At 44.1% G+C, this 17633-nt stretch overlaps 1 protein-coding gene across 1 annotated transcript in view; it reads left to right on the forward strand.

The window, feature by feature from the left end:
- The window catches only part of LOC140207821 (uncharacterized), a 50429-nt gene that overhangs the window by 13512 nt on the left and 19284 nt on the right, over positions 1–17633 (forward strand). The window contains exon 4 of the mRNA XM_072276382.1: positions 346–452. Coding sequence (XP_072132483.1) covers positions 346–452 — 107 coding nt within the window. The remainder of the gene's footprint in view (positions 1–345; positions 453–17633) is intronic.

The following is a 17633-nucleotide window of genomic DNA, read 5'->3' on the forward strand; positions in this document are numbered from 1 at the left end:
GACAACATTTAGGCCGAGCTCCTTCAGCATGCCTGGACTGTATACTCCTCTGCTGAGCTGCTGCCTGAACTGCAGAGTTCCTCCAGCATTTTGTGTGTGTGCGTCTCTGTATTTCCAGCAACTGCAGAATCTCTTGTGTTTCATATCTGTATTTGTAAGAGGATTGTACTTTGGCATTAGATACACGTTGATATTAAGTAAATTGTTTATGGGAGCCACTTTCTGCGTTAAAACAGCTGCTGAATTTTCTATACACACAAAAAAAACGGAGATATGGACATGAAACCGGTGCTTGCAGACACTGTTAATGGCACCGTGATTACCCATAAAACCCTGCGTATGAAGTTTCGCTGCCGCTGAAGCGCCGATCAAATGCGCAGGCGTCTGGATCGATGACGTTCGAATGCACGCATGCGCACATAATACAGAGGGCCTCAGGCGGATCGGTGCAGGTAAGAGGAAATTGGCGGGCGGTTATTTGTCAACACCGACTTCAGGTAGTTGCTGTGACTCCGGACTCCGTGACCCGCAATCCCGGGACAGTCCTGCTCTCTTCCCTCTCTCTCAGCCCCACCATCCGTACACGGGCCCCGGGGAGCTTCCGGCTGATGAGGGAATGGGAACCGATGGGTCTCTCAGACAGAGCTGAGCTCCAGCTGTCTAAATGCAAGGATCGGGAACTCGGAGAAAGGGAACAAAATCTTTTATATCAGCTGTTGTGAAAATCACCTTTGTTCTGCCTCCAGTCACAAACAAGAGAAAATCTGCAGATGCTGGAAATCCGAGCAACACACACAAATTGCTGGAGGAACTCAGCATTAGTACTCTTTTCCATAGATGCTGCCTGGCCTGCTGAGTTCCCCCAGCATTTTGTGTCTGTTGCTTGTTCTACCTCCTCTTGTTCTGGACTTTCTACCCGTGAGAACATGTTTTGTCCCACTCTCTCTGGGTACATAATGATATCAAACACCTTTGCCCTGGGCAACAAGTAGCTGTCACATCACAAATGTGCCAGACTCCAATGAGACAGACTACTGCCCTTCCCTTCATATTCATTGGCATTGCCATCACTGAGTTCACCACCGTCAGTCACCTGGGGGAGGGTTCAGGGGAAATATTTATGTACAATACAGAAACTGGTGTTACCTGTGTGTATTGTGGTGATGCAAAAGTTACTGGAGAATTTACAAGTGGGAAGAAGTGGAGTGATATTTGGAAATCTGACCTTTTTAAGAGTCATTTAGCAAGCAAACCACATATGGACGGTGTGGAACAGTTGTGGAGAGAAAATCCTTCATTACCCGCTACAGGCCTACTATACAGGTTGTGTGAGAGTGCAGATGAACTTGATCAAACCCATAGGACATCACAGTTCTTATTGACAGTGATTTGCTAGCTGTTAAAATGAATGGCTCTCTATTTAAAATTCACTGTGAACGTATTGTCACTGAGTAAAAAAATGCACAGTACAAGCTTTATGTGCACACTGGTCATTACAAATTAGAGGGGACATTGGTGGGAAGGTGGGGAGACCTCCAGTGTCCCTGATGCCCTCACTTACAAGATGTACATCCAGCTGCAGCTTGTAACCCTGCACTTTACGTAGTTGGAACTTGAAATGGATGAATTTTGGATCAGCTGGGAGTTGGAAGGGGTAATAGATATGACATGAAGAGAGGTGAGTTACACCCAAGGTGCGGGACACGGGAAACTGGGTGAGAGTCAGGAAGGGGAATGAGGTTAAATAGCCATTGCAGAGTACTCTTGTGTCCAACCCGCCAACAACAGGTGGACCACTTTAGAAACTGTTGCAGGGATTACCTGGTAGAGGAAAGTCAAAGTGGTGATAGGGGATTTGTTAGTTAGGGGAACAGAACAAGAAGGGACCAATATCATAGTGGTAAGGCTTGCTAGTGCTAGTGTGGGGAGAGGGTGATGTGGTTAAAATAAGTTGTAGGCGGAATGGGAGCCAGAATGACAGAACAGATAGTGGAGAGGCTGAATTGAATTGAATTGACTTTAATACATACATCCTTCATATACATGAGGAGTAGAAATCTTTACGTTACATCTCCGACTAAATGTGCAATGTGTAATTTATAGTCATTTATAATAAATAGTTTGTACATAGGACAGTCAATATAACATAGAAATGCAATTGTATCAGCATGAATTAATCAATCTGATGGCCTGGTGGAAGATGATGTCCTGGAGCCTGTTGGTCCTTTTGCTGTGGTACCGTTTCCTGGATGGGAGCAGCAGGAACAGTTTGTGGTTTTGGTGAATTGGGTCCCCAATACCCTTTGGGCCCTTTTTACACACCTGTCTCTGTAAATGTCCTGAAATAGTGGGAAGTTCACATCTACAGATGTGCTGGGCTGTCCGCACCACTCTCTGCAGGTTCCTGCGATTAAGGGAAGTACAGTTCCCATACCAGGCAGTGATGCAGCCAGTCAGGATGCTCTCAGTTGTGTCCCTGTAGAATGTTCTTAGGATTTGGGGCCCCATCCCGAACTTCTTCAACCGTCTGAGGTGAAAGAGGTGCTGGTGTGCTTTTTTCACAACACAGCCGGTATGTACAGACCATGTGAGATCCTCGGCGATGTTTATGCCGAGGAACTTAAAGCTGTTCACCCTCTCAACCCCAGATCCATTGATGTCAATAGGGGTTAGCCTGTCTCCATTCCTCCTGTCGTCCACAATCAGCTTCTTCATTTTTGTGACAATGAGCGAGAGATTGTTTTCTTGACACCAGTCAGATGTTGTTTAGACCTCAGATAGAGTCAGCAATCAAATGGTTGAGCATGGTGCAATGAATGTGCTGAGCTGTGTATATCACAATGCAAGAAGCATCGTAGGAAAGCCAGATGAGCTCAGGACAGGGAATTATCATATTGTACCTTGGTTTTCAAGAGATATTTAGGCCCCAGTTATTTTGTTACTCTAAATGCCTCAGACTGTTGGGTGCTACCAAGACTCATTAGTGACTACAACATCATAATTCCACCCCCTGAGCTCATCTGACTTTTTTTTTAATCGTCTTCTGTTGGTTCCTAAAAGCTTCCCAATAGTTTTTGCTCTTTTGTTTGCCCTTTCTTTTGCTTTTATGTTGGCTTTGGCTTCTCATTTCAGCCATGGTTGTGTCCTCCTGCCTTTCCAATGCTTCCACTTCTTTGGGATGAATCTGTCACTCAGGTCCCGAATTGCTCACAAAAGCTCCAGCCATTGCTGCTCCGTTGTCACTCTTACCTTTTCCCTTCCAAACAGGTTTGTCCAGCTTGTCTGTCATAAAAATATGGAGTAGTTCGGTACAGAAACAGGGTATTTGACCCATCTGGTCAATGTCGAAAAAACATTTCATCTGTCTAATGCAACTACCTTCACCAGGAACATCGCCTCCATACCCCGACCATCCAGGTACCTATCAAACTTCTCTTAATTGTGAAATCAAGCTCATATTCACCACTTGTGCTGACATCTCATTCCACACTCTCACGACCATTTCAGTGAAGGGCTTTTCCACGTGTTCCCATTACATTTTCTCCTTCCCCACTTACCCATGACCTCTGGTTGTCATCCCTCCCAACCTCAGTGGAAAACGCTGCTTGCATTTACCCGATCTATACCCTCATAATTTTGTATACTTCTAACAAATCTTCAAAGCAATATATAATTTCTTTGTTTATGTTTGGAGCCTTTTTGAGGTGTATAAGATGATGAGGGGCATTGATCGTGTGGATCGCCAGAGGTTTTTCCCCAGGGTTGAACTGGCTAACACGAGGGGGCATAGTTTTAAAGTGCTTGGAAATAGATACCAAGGGGATGTCAGGATTAAGTTTTTTTTACACAGAGAGTGGTGGGTGTGTGGAATGCACTGCCAGCAACGGTGGTCGAGGCAGATACAATAGGGTCTTTTAACAGCCTCTTAGATAGGTACATGGAGCTCAGTAAAATAGGGGTCTATGTGCTAGGGAAATTCTAGGCAGTTTCCAGAGTAAGTTTCATGGTTGGCACAACATTGTGGGCTGAATGGCCTGGAATATGCTGTAGATTTCTATGCTCTATGTTGAAGAGCGAAATGACTTTGGCTATCCTACAATCCTCAGATAACTCCCCTGTCACTAAGGATGATTTAGTTATATCTGCTAGGGCCCCAACGACTTCTGCACTGCCTCCCGTGGGGTCCAAGGGAGCACCTTGTCATGCCCTGGAGATTTATCCACCCTAATCTGCCTCAGGATGGCAATCATCTCCTCTTCGTTAATCCGTACAGGTTCCATGATTTTAATGCCGCTTTTCCACAATCCCATAGACCCTGTGTCCATCTCCTGAGTAAATGAGATGAAAAATATATTTGAGATAGAACCATAGAAACTACAGCACAGAAACAGGCCCTTTGGCCCTTCTTGGCTGCACCAAACCATTTTCTGCCTAGTCCCACTGACCTGCACACGGACCATATCCCTCCATACACCTCCCATCCATGTATCTGTCCAATTTATTCTTAAATGTTAAAAAAGAACCCGCATTTACCACCTCGTCTGGCAGCTCATTCCATACTCAGATCTCCCCCATCTGCTTTGGTTCCACACATGGTTTGCCATTCCGGTCTTCCAGAGGACCAATTTTGTGCATTGCAGTCCTTTTGCTCTTAATCTATCTCCAGAATCCCTGAGGATTATCCTTCATCTTTTCTGCGAGGGGAATCTCATGCCTTTTAGCCATCCTGATTTATTTCTTATGTGTTCTCTTGCATTTCTTAAACTCCATAAGAACCTACCTGCCTGTCCCTGTTCTGCAACTCCATTTTGTGCTTCACCAGGGTCTCAATATCTCTTGAAAACCAAGGTTCCCTACAATTTCTATCTTTACCTTTTATTCTGACAGGCACATACCCGCCTTGTACTTCAAAATTTCGGTTTGAAGGCCTCCCATTTACCAAGTGCACCTTTGCCATAAAGCAGCCTGTCCCAGTCCACAGTTGCCAGATCCTAGTGTCATAATTCCAGGTGTTGATCCATGTCCTGAACACATCCGCCTTTCCTACGCTGCTCCCTGTATTGAAATGTACAGGATTGAGCATATTCACTGCACCATGCTCAATGTTTTTAATTCCTGACTTTGCCTAAGGACTGAACAACATCTGTCTCCACAACACCTCCACTATCTGTTCTGTTATTCAGGCTCCCATTCTCCCTGCAACTTTAGTTTAACCCTCCCCTACTCCCACCTCCCACCATGCAGCTCCATCACCCCTTTGGCTTTCATCTCCCAGATCAATAAAAAAGAGGTGCATACCAGGTACGGGCAGATAGGAACAAATGGGATACTTATGAAGTACGGGAAATTCAGGTGAACACTTATGAAAGAAATAAAAGAAGGCATGAGGTTGCCCCAACAGACAAGGTGAAGGAGAATCCTCATGGATTCTGCAGATATGTTAAGTGCGAAAAGATGGCAAGGGGAAAAATTAATTCTCTGGAAGGTCAGAATGGTAATCGATATGAGGAGACAAATAGATGGGGGAGATATTTTCTGCATCCGTATTTACTCAGGAGATGGTCACAGAGTCTATAGAAGTGAGGGAAAGCAGCATCAACTTCATGGACCCTGTAAAGATTACAGAGATGGAGCTGTTTGCTGTCTGAAGGCAAATTAGCGTGGATAAATCCCCAGGGCCTGACAAGTTGTTCCCTGGGACCCTGCGGAAGACAAGTGCAGAAATTGTTGGGGCCCAAGCACAGATATTTAAGTCATCCTCAGTGACAGGTGAGATACTGGAGGATTGGAGGACAGCCGATGTTGTTCTGCTGTTCAAGAAAGGCTCTAAAAATAAACTAGGAATTTATACATTGGTGAGCCTAACATTAGTAGTGGGAAAGTTATTGGAATGTGTGTGCAGGAGACGGATATACAAGTATTTGGATTGATGTGGACTGATTAAGGATAGGCAGCAGATCATGTCTATCCAATCTTATAGAGTCTCTCGAGGAAGTTATCAGGAGAGTGGATGAAGGCAAGGTAGTGGATGTTGTCTACATGGACTTTAGCAAAAGCACTTGACAAATTCTCATATGGGAGTTTGGTCAAGAAGGTTCAGTCACTCAACATTCAAGATGAGATAGTAAATTGGATGAGACACTGTCTTTGGGAGAAGCCAGAGTGTGGTAGCAGATGGTTGCCTCTCTGACCACATCCTGTGACTAGCGGTGTGCCACAGGGATCAGTGCTGGATCTGTTACTGTTTGTCATCTATATCAGTAATCTGGATGATAGTGTGGTTAACTGGATCAGCAAATTTGTGGATGACACCAAGACTGGGGGTGTAGTGGACAGTGAGGAAGACTATCATGGCTTGCAGTGCGACCTGGACCAGATGGAAAAATGGGTGAAGAAATGCAAAATGGAATTTAATGGAGACAAGTGCGAGGTGTTGCATTTTGGTAGGACCTAGAATTGCACAGTGAATGGTCGGTTACTGAGTAACGCTGCAGAAGAAAGGGATCTGGGAATACATGTCCATAATTCACTGAAAGTGGTGTCACAGTTAAATAGGGACAGAAAGAAAGATTTTGGCATATTGGCCTTCATGAACCAAAGTACTGAGTACAGGAGATGGATGTTATGTTCACACTGCACGAGACATTGGTGAGGCCTAATTTGGAGTATTGCGTGCAGTTTTGGTCACCAACCTACAGGAAAGATGTAAAAGGGGTTGAAAGAGTTCAGAGAAAATTCATAAGGATGTTGCCAGGTCTGGAGGACTTGGGTTATAAAGAAAGATTGAACAGGTCAGGACTTTATTCCTTGGAATGTAGAAGATTGAGTGGAGATTTGATGGAGGTATACGACGATTATGAGGGTTATAGATACGGTAAGTGCAAGCTGGCTTTTACCACTGAGATGGTGGGTCTACAACTAGAGGCCATGGGTTAAGGGTGAAAGGTAAAACGTTAAGGGGAACATAAGGGGAAACTTCTTCACACAGACCCCGGGTGTGGAATGAGCAGCCAGCACAAGTGGTGAATGCGAGCTCAATTTCAACATTTAAGAGGTTTGTATACGTACCTGGATGGTAGTGGTATGGGATTGGGCAGTTTAAATAGTTCAGCACAAACTAGTTGGCCCAAAGGGCTTGTTTCTGTGTTGTAATTTTCTATGACTGTGAAAAGAACCTGAAATAATACAAAAATTCACTCTAAGTCCTTTTAACAGCTGTGTGGACCAACCATTCATCTCAGCAGGAATTTTTTATATGGTGTTAAAACTGTGGCACCTTAAGTTAATGATACAAGAAAATCCCAGTTGCACGTCAAGAAAGACTATTTGCGCGAGAGTGTTTCAGTTACTGTGGGGCCAGGTACCCATGTGGCTCAGCAGGAACAGGGAATAATACCAATGGAGAGAGTCAAACTGAGCCAAGGAACAGACTGGAGATGGCAGAAATGCCCCATTCTGATAGAGACAGGAAGAGCATCAGGGAATTGATGGTCATTCCAGATACCAGCACTGTGCCCAGTTAGAAGATGATTTCTCTGTCGAACTTGGGTTGAACCTCACTGTAACAGTGTGATACCAGAACAAACCTTGGCAACTCAAGTAATCTCATCTGAAATGTTGTCCTACACCCATTGATGGATTTTGTAAATCTTTTTACAGGTTAAAACGAGAAGTAATTTGTCTCCAGGAATCTCAAACACCAGTTTTGCTGTCTCTGTCTAGACATTTAAGAAGTGATTCAATCGACTATCCTTCCTGCTCAGACAGTGGGGAGGGATTCACTCGATCATCTGACAGACTGGCACAGTCGTCATTCTACACAGGAGAAAGGCCGTTCACCTGCTCAAACAGTGGGAATCGATTCACTCGGTCATCTCAATTGAAAGTACATCAGCAAGTTCACACTGGGCAAGGCCTTTCACCTGTTTTGTGTGTGAGAAAGGATTCAGTCAGTGGTCTCACCTGTGGACACACCAGTCTGTTCACACCGGGTAGATGCTGGTCATCTGCTGAATTTCTGGGAAAGGATTGACTCAGTCATTTGACCTAATGGCTCACCAGCATGTTTACACCGGGGAGTGGACGTTCACCTGCTCAGACTGTGGGAAGGGATTCACTCACTCTTCCACCCTACTGGTACATCAGCGAGTTCACACTGGGGAGAAGCCGTTCACCTGCTCAGTATGTGGGAAGAGATTCACTCGGTCATCCCACCTACAGAGTCATCAGCGAGTTCACACTGGGGAGAAGCCGTTCACCTGCTCAGTCTGTGGGAAGAGATTCACTCAGTCTTCCACCCTACTGTTACATCAGCGAGTTCACACTGGGGAGAAGCCGTTCACCTGCTTAGTCTGTCAGAAGAGATTCAGTCGGTCGTCCCACCTACAGTGTCATCAGCGAGTTCACACTGGGGAGAAGCCGTTCACCTGCTCAGAATGTGGGAAGAGATTCTCTGAGTCATCCCACCTACGGAGTCATCAGCGAGTTCACACTGGGGAGAAGCCGTTCACCTGCACAGAATGTGGGAAGGGATTCACTCAGTTATCCAACCTACAGAGTCATCAGCGAGTTCACACTGGGGAGAAGCCGTTCACCTGCTCAGTCTGTAGGAAGGGATTCACTCGGTCATGTGACCTACAGAGTCATCAACGAGTTCACACTGGGGAGAAGCCGTTTCCCTGCTCTGTATGTGGGAATAGATTCACTCGGTCATCCGACCTACAGATTCATCAGCGAGTTCACACTGGGGAGAAGCCGTTCGGCTGCTCAGTCTGTGGGAAGGGATTCACTCAGTCATCCAACCTACAGAGTCATCAGCGAGTTCACACTGGTGAGAAGCCGTTCACCTGCTCAGTCTGTGAGAAGAGATTCACTCACTCTTCTGCCCTAATGGTACATCAGCGAGTCCACACTGGGGAGAAACCGTTCACCTGCTCAGAATGTGGGAAGAGATTCACTCGATCATCCACCCTACAGAAACATCAGCGAGTTCACACTGGGGAGAAGCCATTCACCTGCAAAGAATGTGGGAAGGGATTCACTCAGTCATCCCAACTACTGGCACATCAGTCAGTTCACAATCGGGAGTGACCGTTGTTATGAATCCCTTGGTTTCATTTGCTGTGAGCTGTCATTTTAAGAGGGAGAGAGATTAAGGCGAATCAGTCTGTCTTGCATCTTGTTCACATCACTCACAGCTTGTTTAGTTTTAACCGAGGACACAGACACTCAGAGTCAGACAGAGATAAAGGAGGAAAAATGGAAGGTTCAAAACAAGGAAACGAGTGGCCAAGGGTCACTGTTTAGAACTTCCCTCTGCCCACAAGGTTGGGTTAATTATCGATTCAGCATACGTTGAATGTGTGGTTGTCACCTCGTTTGATCTATAGGAGTGGATCGGATTTGGGGTATCCTGTGAAGACCACTTATGTGTTAACCCTTGCCTGGGTGTGGTGTGGTAATTCACTTGAAGATGATACCCCTTGTGACAAGTCACTTTTGGTGATAATTCGTATGTGGATTTGGAACAACGATGGATAAATTCTACAGCAACTGTTCTCTTACCACCGTGTTTTACCACCGTGGAAACTGTGGAATTTGACATAATTGCCTTCTCTCAACATTTACCCTGGATTACAAATATCTCTCTCTCATCACCTATTCTGTGATTGAGCTGAACTTTCATACTTTACCGTCTCAAGACTCCAAGCCTTGTTTCCCCCGAGCTCAGTAGGGTGGGAGTTATATTTACACACATATATACACATACCACTGTTAACTATTGTTTATACAACATAGAACATAGAATAGTACAGCACAGTACAGGCCCTTCGGCCCACAATGTTGTGCCGACCCTCAAACCCTGCCTTCCATATAAGCCCCCACCTTAAATTCCTCCATATACCTGGCTAGTAGTCTCTTAAACTTCACGAGTGTATCTGCCTCCACCACTGACTCAGGCAGTGCATTCCACACACCAACCACTCTCTGAGTAAAAAACCTTCCTCTAATATCCCCCGTGAACTTCCCACCCCTTACCTTAAAGCCATGTCCTCTTGTATTGAGCAGTGGTGCCCTGGGGAAGAGGCGCTGGCTATCCACTCTATCTATTCCTCTTATTATCTTGTACACCTCTATCATGTCTCCTCTCATCCTCCTTCTCTCCAAAGAGTAAAGCCCTAGCTCCCTTAATCTCTGATCATAATGCATACTCTCTAAACCAGGCAGCATCCTGGTAAATCTCCTCTGTACCCTTTCCAATGCTTCCACATCCTTCCTATAGTGAGGTGACCAGAACTGGACACAGTGCTCCAAGTGTGGCCGAACCAGAGTTTTATAGAGCTGCATCATTACATCGCAACTCTTAAACTCTATCCCTCGACTTATGAAAGCTAACACCCCATAAGCTTTCTTAACTACCCTATCCACCTGTGAGGCAACTTTCAGGGATCTGTGGACATGTACCTCGAGATCCCTCTGCTCCTCCACACTACCAAGTATCCTGCCATTTACTTTGTACTCTGTCTTGGAGTTTGTCCTTCCAAAGTGTACCACCTCACACTTCTCCGGGTTGAACTCCATCTGCCACTTCTCAGCCCACTTCTGCATCCTATCAATGTCTCTCTGCAATCTTTGACAATCCTCTACACTATCTACAACACCACCAACCTTTGTGTCGTCTGCAAACTTGCCAACCCACCCTTCTACCCCAACCTCCAGGTTGTTAATAAAAATCATGAAAAGTAGAGGTCCCAGAACAGATCCTTGTGGGACACCAGTAGTCACAATCCTCCAATCTGAATGTACTCCTTCCACCACTACCTATCTTGCTTAAGTTATTATATTAGAAGTAGATACTAATAAAGATAGTGGTTTTAACATCAAAACCAGACTCCAGGTGTAGTCTATTGCTGCTGGTTCATTTTTAAAGTGTTAGGGTTCATAAAAAAATTGGGGCCTGCATCCTGGATATGAACAGATTTGGGGCCGTATAGATTACTTATCGATTTCATTGGTGAAATCCCTTTTGATTTACTTGTGTGTAGAAAATGAGAAGCAATGGATGTTGATACATGTCTGGAAGCGCCAACCTCTGAGGCATTAGAGGACGCCAGAAGGATTGAACTATTGAGTATTGCTAAAAGGTTAAAACTTGCTAAGATGAAATTGACAATGAGGAGGTCACAGATGCAGAGGATAATAGCTGAGTATTATGTATCTGAGGGTGTGTTTAAAGTGGAAGAGTTGGAGGTGTTTCCTGAAAGTAAACCTAGTGAGCTTGAGCTCCCGTACAAGTTAGAAAAAATAAAGATGGAGGTTGTGGAAAGGCAGAGGCAGTTTGAGGCAGGAAAACAGAGAGAAGAGGCAGAAAAACAGGGAGGAAGCAGAAAGGTAGACGATGTTCAAACTGAAAAAGATAGAGAGATTGCAGCAAAGAGGTCTAGCGTGAGACTCTGGTGATAAGTTTGAGGCCAGTCGGGAAGTTAAATTGGTACCCCCATTTGACGAGGCAGAGGTTGATAAATACTTTCAACATTTTGAGAAGGTTGCTCAGGGTTTAAAGTAGTGAAAAGAGGGTTGGCCCATTCTCTTACAAAGTGTAATTAAGGGGAAGGCTCAGTGAGCCTATTCTGCTTTGACAGTTGATGAAGCAGCTGATTATGACATAGTGAAACAGGCTGTGCTCAAAGCTTATTAGTTGGTCCCAGAAGCATACAGGCAAAAGTCTAGAAATTTGAGGAAATCTCTGAACTAGATTTATATGAAATTTGCTTATGAGAAGTTTGTGTTTTGACCGCTGGTGCACATATAAAAATGTAAATGATGATTTCAACAGCCTGAAAGAGTTGGTTTTAATTGAAGAATTCAAAAGATGCACCCTTGATTTAGATTTAGATGAAAAGGATGCTGCCACTTTGCAGGAGTCTGCTAGATTAGCAGATGAGTTTGCTTTAACTCATAACGTTAAGCTTACCCCGAATAAGAGCTTCCAAAAGAGTAGCAGGGATAACCAGGGTAAACCAGAAATTAAAGTTGGGATTAGTAATAAGGTAAGAATGAAGGGAAGCAGTTGAAGGAGAAATATTCTGGTCTCTCTTGTTACTATTGTCAGAAAGCTGGTCATGATGGCTAATTGTCCTGTCCTGAAGAAGAAAAAGGAAAAGGAGGCAGTCCCAAATGCCTGTGATCAGTATGTTGAAGCACCTATAAACCCACAGAGTTCTGAACATTTTGTTGCGGCTCAGTTAAGGACTGAGAGGTCTGACCAAGTTAAGAAGGGATTTGATCATTTTATGTCAGATGGGTTTGTAATAGTAATGGAAGGGTCAACCCCGGTACCAGTGAAAATTCTTCGAGATACTGGGGCTTCTCAGTCACTTATATTAGACAGCCTTCTAAAGTTTGGTGATGAGACTGACACTGGTGAGGTAAATCTTATTAAAGGCATTGGGGGTGGCATGGTTTCTGTGCCATTGCACAAGGTAACTTTACAGTCAGGGTTTGTTTCGGGACCTGTTAGGATCGGATTATGCTCCAGTTTACAGGTGGAAGCTGTTACTTTGCTGTTAGGGAATGACCTGGCAGATGGTAATGTTGTTCCTGCAGTGCAGTTGACAACTAAGCCAACCACTGACGACCCACAGATGGATTTTAACATTTATCCTTCCTGCACAGTAACTCGAAGTACGGCAAAAAAGTCTGCTAATGCAGACGGTTCTGTGCAGCATGATTCTGATACCCAAGATAGCCAAAATCGGGATTCAGGTTATGATGACTTGTCAGGGACTTTTCTGCCTTCATTGTTTCAACAGGATTCAGGTAGTAAGTCTGATGAGAAAGATTTATCCCTGTCTAGGAAGGAGTTTATAGCAGAACAGAACTGGGACCCTGAGTTTGAAGCTTTATAAGAAACATTTTTCTCAGATGATGAGATTAAGAAAATGACAGTAGGGTATTATCTCAAGGCTGGAGTGTTAATGAGGAAGTGGAGGCCACCTGCTATACCTGCGAGTGAGGAATGGGCAATTGTTCCTAAAGTTTATAGGACTGAAATTTTAACTTTGGCCCACACTATGCCCTTAGATGGCCATTATGGAGTGAATAAAACTGTAAACAGGATTATAAAGGAATTTTACTGGCCTAATTTGAGGAAAGGTGTTGTGACCTTTTGCAGAACCTGTCACACTTGTCAAGTTGTGGGTAAACCTAATCAGGTTACCCCAGTGGCCCCACTCCGGCCTATACCTGCATTCGGAGAACCCTGTTCCAAAGTTATAGTGGATTGTGTTGTCCCATTGCCAAAGACTAAAGCTGTCCATCAGTATTTGCTAACTATTATGTGTACTGCATCCAGATTCCCAGAGGCAATACCTCTCAGAAATATTAAAGCTAAAACTGTGGCGAAGGCTCTTAACAAGTTTTTTACTTTATTTGGCCTGCCTAAAGAAATCCAGTCTGATCAAGGAAGTAATTTTACATCTGGATTATTCCAGCAGGTAGTTTATGAACTGGGAGCTAAACAAATTACGTCGTCTGCGTACCATCCAGAATCACAAGGGGCTTTAGAAAGATTTAATTCTACTGTCAAAACAATGATAAAGACATACTGTGTTGAAAATGGAAAAGACTGGGATGAAGGAATACATTTGCTTTTGTTCACTGTAAAGGCTGATTTATACTTGTGCGTTCGGGATACGCCGTATCCTACACCGTAGGCCCAATTTAATTTTTGCGTAGCCCTACGCCGTAGCGAGCATGCGTAGCTGTGTCTGCATCGCTTTGCACTTCACCACCAAAATGCAAGTTGGCGGTGGGGTTTCTCTGACACTGTTGAACTTTTTCGTGAGAGACATGGACGAGGAAATGCATTTCAAATATTTTCCGATGTTGGCAGGTAGATTTGACGATTTGGTTCATTGTCTCCAACCATTTATTTCGCATCAGTGTACAGACATAGCGGAGAAAAGCAACCAGAAATGTGTAGGAGGAAATGCGATGCTACCAAGCGGACCAATCACAGTTGTTGCGCTCTGCGTCGCCGCGACGCGTGAGTTTTTAGAGGAGGTGCACGTCACCCTACGGCGTAAGGTACACCGTGGGTATGGCGTAGGGTACGTAGTGCCGATGGCGTACACTTGACGCACAAGTATAAATCAGGCTTAAGAGAGTTGGTACAGGAGTCACTGGGCTTTAGTCCATTTGAACTTGTATTTGGTCATAGAGTGAGGGGACCTTTGACCTTGTTAACGGAACAGTGGATTGATGGGGATGTACATGTTAACTTGTTAGACTATGTTTTGAAGTTCAAAGATAAACTACACCAAGCCTGTCGTCTAGCGAGACAAAACGTAAAGATTTCTCAAAACAAAATGAAGTGTTGGTTTGATAAGCAGACCAAAACAAAAGAAAATACATGGTGGGGGATAATGTGCTTGCCTTATCTCCAATGTTGACGAATCCACTTCAGGTGAAATTCAACGGACTGTATGAAATAGTCTCTCAAATTAATGATGTGAATTATGTTATTAAAACACATGACTGACGTAAGCTAACACAGGTGGTACACATCAATATGATAAAGCCTTATTCTGGCAAGCAGGCACCATCGGTGAGTGTTGTCAAACATATAAATCTGACAACCCTGAGAATGAAACAATTGACTCGTCGGAGACTTTTCACAAGCCAAACATGGTCCCAGTTAGGCTAATGAACTCGGTTGTTCTCGAAAACATTCAAAACAAGTTGGCTCATCTGCAGTCAAAGCAACAACAACAGCTGAAGGAATTAATTCTGAGGTTTAAAGTTTTATTTCCCAATGTTCCCAAGCAAACCACGGTCGCAGTACATGACGTAGATATTAGTCAAGCCAAACCGATTAAACAACACCCATGTCGCATGAACGTACAGAAGTGTAAATTGGCTGAGCAAGAAATTGAATATATGCTGAAAATGGTATTATTAGCCCTTCAACATCAAATTGGATTCACCCTGCATTATTCTGCCCAAACCTGATGGTAGTGTTAGATTTTGCACTGATTATAGGAAGGTAAATGCAGTAACAAAAACAGATGCCTATCCTATCCCTAGGGTGGATGATTGCATCGATAGGGTTGGAAAAGGTAATTTCTTACAAAGATTGATCTGTGAAAGTGTATTGGTGTGTTCCATTGACGGACTGAGGTAGAGAAATTTCTGCATTTGTTACACCTTCTGGGTTGTATGAATACAATGTTTTGTTGTTTGGAATGAAATATGCTCCAGGAACATTCCGGAGAATGATTGATTCTGTAATTCAAGGGTTAGGACACACAGATGCCAAATTGATGACTTAGTCACAGGGAGTGACACTTGGGAAGAGCATATCTCTGTAGTAGAAAAGCTGTTTGACAGGCTTTCCAGGGCCAATCTTACAGTTGACTTAGCTAAGAGTGAATTTGGCCATGCCACTGTGATCTATCTTGGCTGTGTTGTAGGTCAAGGCAAGTTGGCTCCTGTGCAGGCAAAATCCAGGCAATTTCTGAAGTTCCTATTCCGACTGTGTGACGAAGGCCCGTCACTGATTACAGACGTCTCAGGGCACACTCGGTAAAACACCCAAAGGGTCATCCACACACATTATTCCCCTCTGTTATTGTGGTGAGTGCACACGTCACAATAAATCAACAGTCACAATTTTACACTCATCCCCTGGTATGAAAAAAAGAAACACACTATGTCACAGTTTTATTATCTCAGGTCAATTTATTCATATTCATCTTTCCAGTAAGTGTTTTGCCGAAGTGTCATGATAATCTGACGTCTCTCTCCTCCACAGTCACTGGGTCTGAAACAGAGCTGCTGCATAGAGCTGTCTTATATAGAGGCAGCAGCAACCTGCACAGGTGTGCCGATGGTGGAGGATACCATCTTTACCTGGGACAAGGGTTATGTTACCTAATTACTCATCTTGTGGTAAAGTTTTGGGGTTTATACAAGTTACTTAACCGGGAAATGGTGAATCCTGTGATGAAGTCTATGTGTTTATTGTGAGAACTGGTGGTAGAGTTTCAGATTGTGTGAAATGGAAGATAATTGAGTTAATTAGCTTCAGGTTGGTCTAGGGGGATTGGCTTAGATGTTGTAAGCCTTGGGTTACCAAGGCTTTGGGTTCTTTTTTTGTTTAGTCTGAGGGTGGCTGTTAACCGGACAGGTGACAATTGCAAGCTGCATATATATATAGTTTTTTTTTTAATTTCTTGTTTTGATGTGGACATCCAAATTTTTGTTTCTCCACTATTTTTGTAAATAAAAGCACCTCAATCTATTTTTGCCACTCAAGCCATCTTGTTATTTTTCTTAGACAGTTGACCCACAGTTTTTGTGACAGACTGGTAAGAAGGCTCTTGGAAGGTTTCTGGGAATGGTTGGATATTATCGTAAGTTCTGTAAGAACTTTGCTGATATCGCTCTTCCTCTGACTAATCTCCTGAAGAAGGGTGAAAAGTTTGTTTGGACCGAGCCTTGTCAGGAAGCATTTGATCGATTGAAAGTTATTATTTAGGATTAGGCCAATCAATGTAGTGTCGTCAGGAAATTTAATGAACAGATTGGTGCTGTGGGTGGCGACACAAGTCATGGGTGCACAGAGAGTAAAGGAGGGGGCCAAGGAGACAACCCTGTGGGGCATGTGTGCTGAGGGTCAAAGAGACAGAGGTGAGGGAGCCCACTCTTACCACCTGCCGGAGATCTGACAGGAAGTCCAGGATCCAGCTGCACAAGGCAGGGAGAAGGCCGAGGTCTCTGAGCTTCTTGTCGATACTTCACGCCTTCGTATGGCTAAAGCTCTGCCCATGACTGCAAGGAACTGCAGAGAACTTTGGTCTCATCTGGAAACATCATAGAAACAAGCCTCCCCTCTATGGACTCTTCCTACACTTCCCCTGCCTCGGGAAAGCAGGCCGTGTACTCAAAGATGCCCACAACTTTGGACATTATTGCTGCAAACCCAATCCCCCATCGGGGAAGAGATACAAAAGCCTTAAAGTGCGTACCACCAGGCTCATGGACAGCTTCCTGTCTGTGGTTATAAGCCAAATGAATGGTCTCCAGTCCAATAAAATGGACTCAAACTCACAATGTAACTCGACGTGACCCTGCCCCATATGTCTATCTGCACTGCACTTTCTCTGCAGCCATAATGCTTTGTTACAGTTATTGTTTTGTCGTATATCAGCTCAATGTACTGTTGTAATGTATTGATCTGCGTGGATGGTACGTCAGGCAAGATTTTCACTGTAGCTCAGTACGTGATAAGAATAAGCAAATTCCCCATTTTAATTGTGTGGAACTATTTGACTGACTGGGTTGTTATTTTGGAAATTCTGGAGTGAAGCTTAACTAAACTGTACTAAACTATAACTAAACTTATGAAAAGCTCAGATAAATACAAAAGGCTAAATTCTCACATAAATGGGTCATACAGCCAGAAACATTGGCTGCCCTTCAGCAGGTAAAAACAGTGGAATGAGGCCTAATCCAAGGCCTCAGCCCAGTGGTTATGGTCTGAGGTCTGGGACGAGGTGAGAGTAAGCATTCGGCACGGACTAGAAGGGCCGAGATGGCCTGTTTCCATGCTGTAATTGTTATGTGGCTAT

This window comes from Mobula birostris, chromosome 13, assembly GCF_030028105.1.
Source record: "Mobula birostris isolate sMobBir1 chromosome 13, sMobBir1.hap1, whole genome shotgun sequence".
NCBI lineage: Eukaryota > Metazoa > Chordata > Chondrichthyes > Myliobatiformes > Myliobatidae > Mobula > Mobula birostris.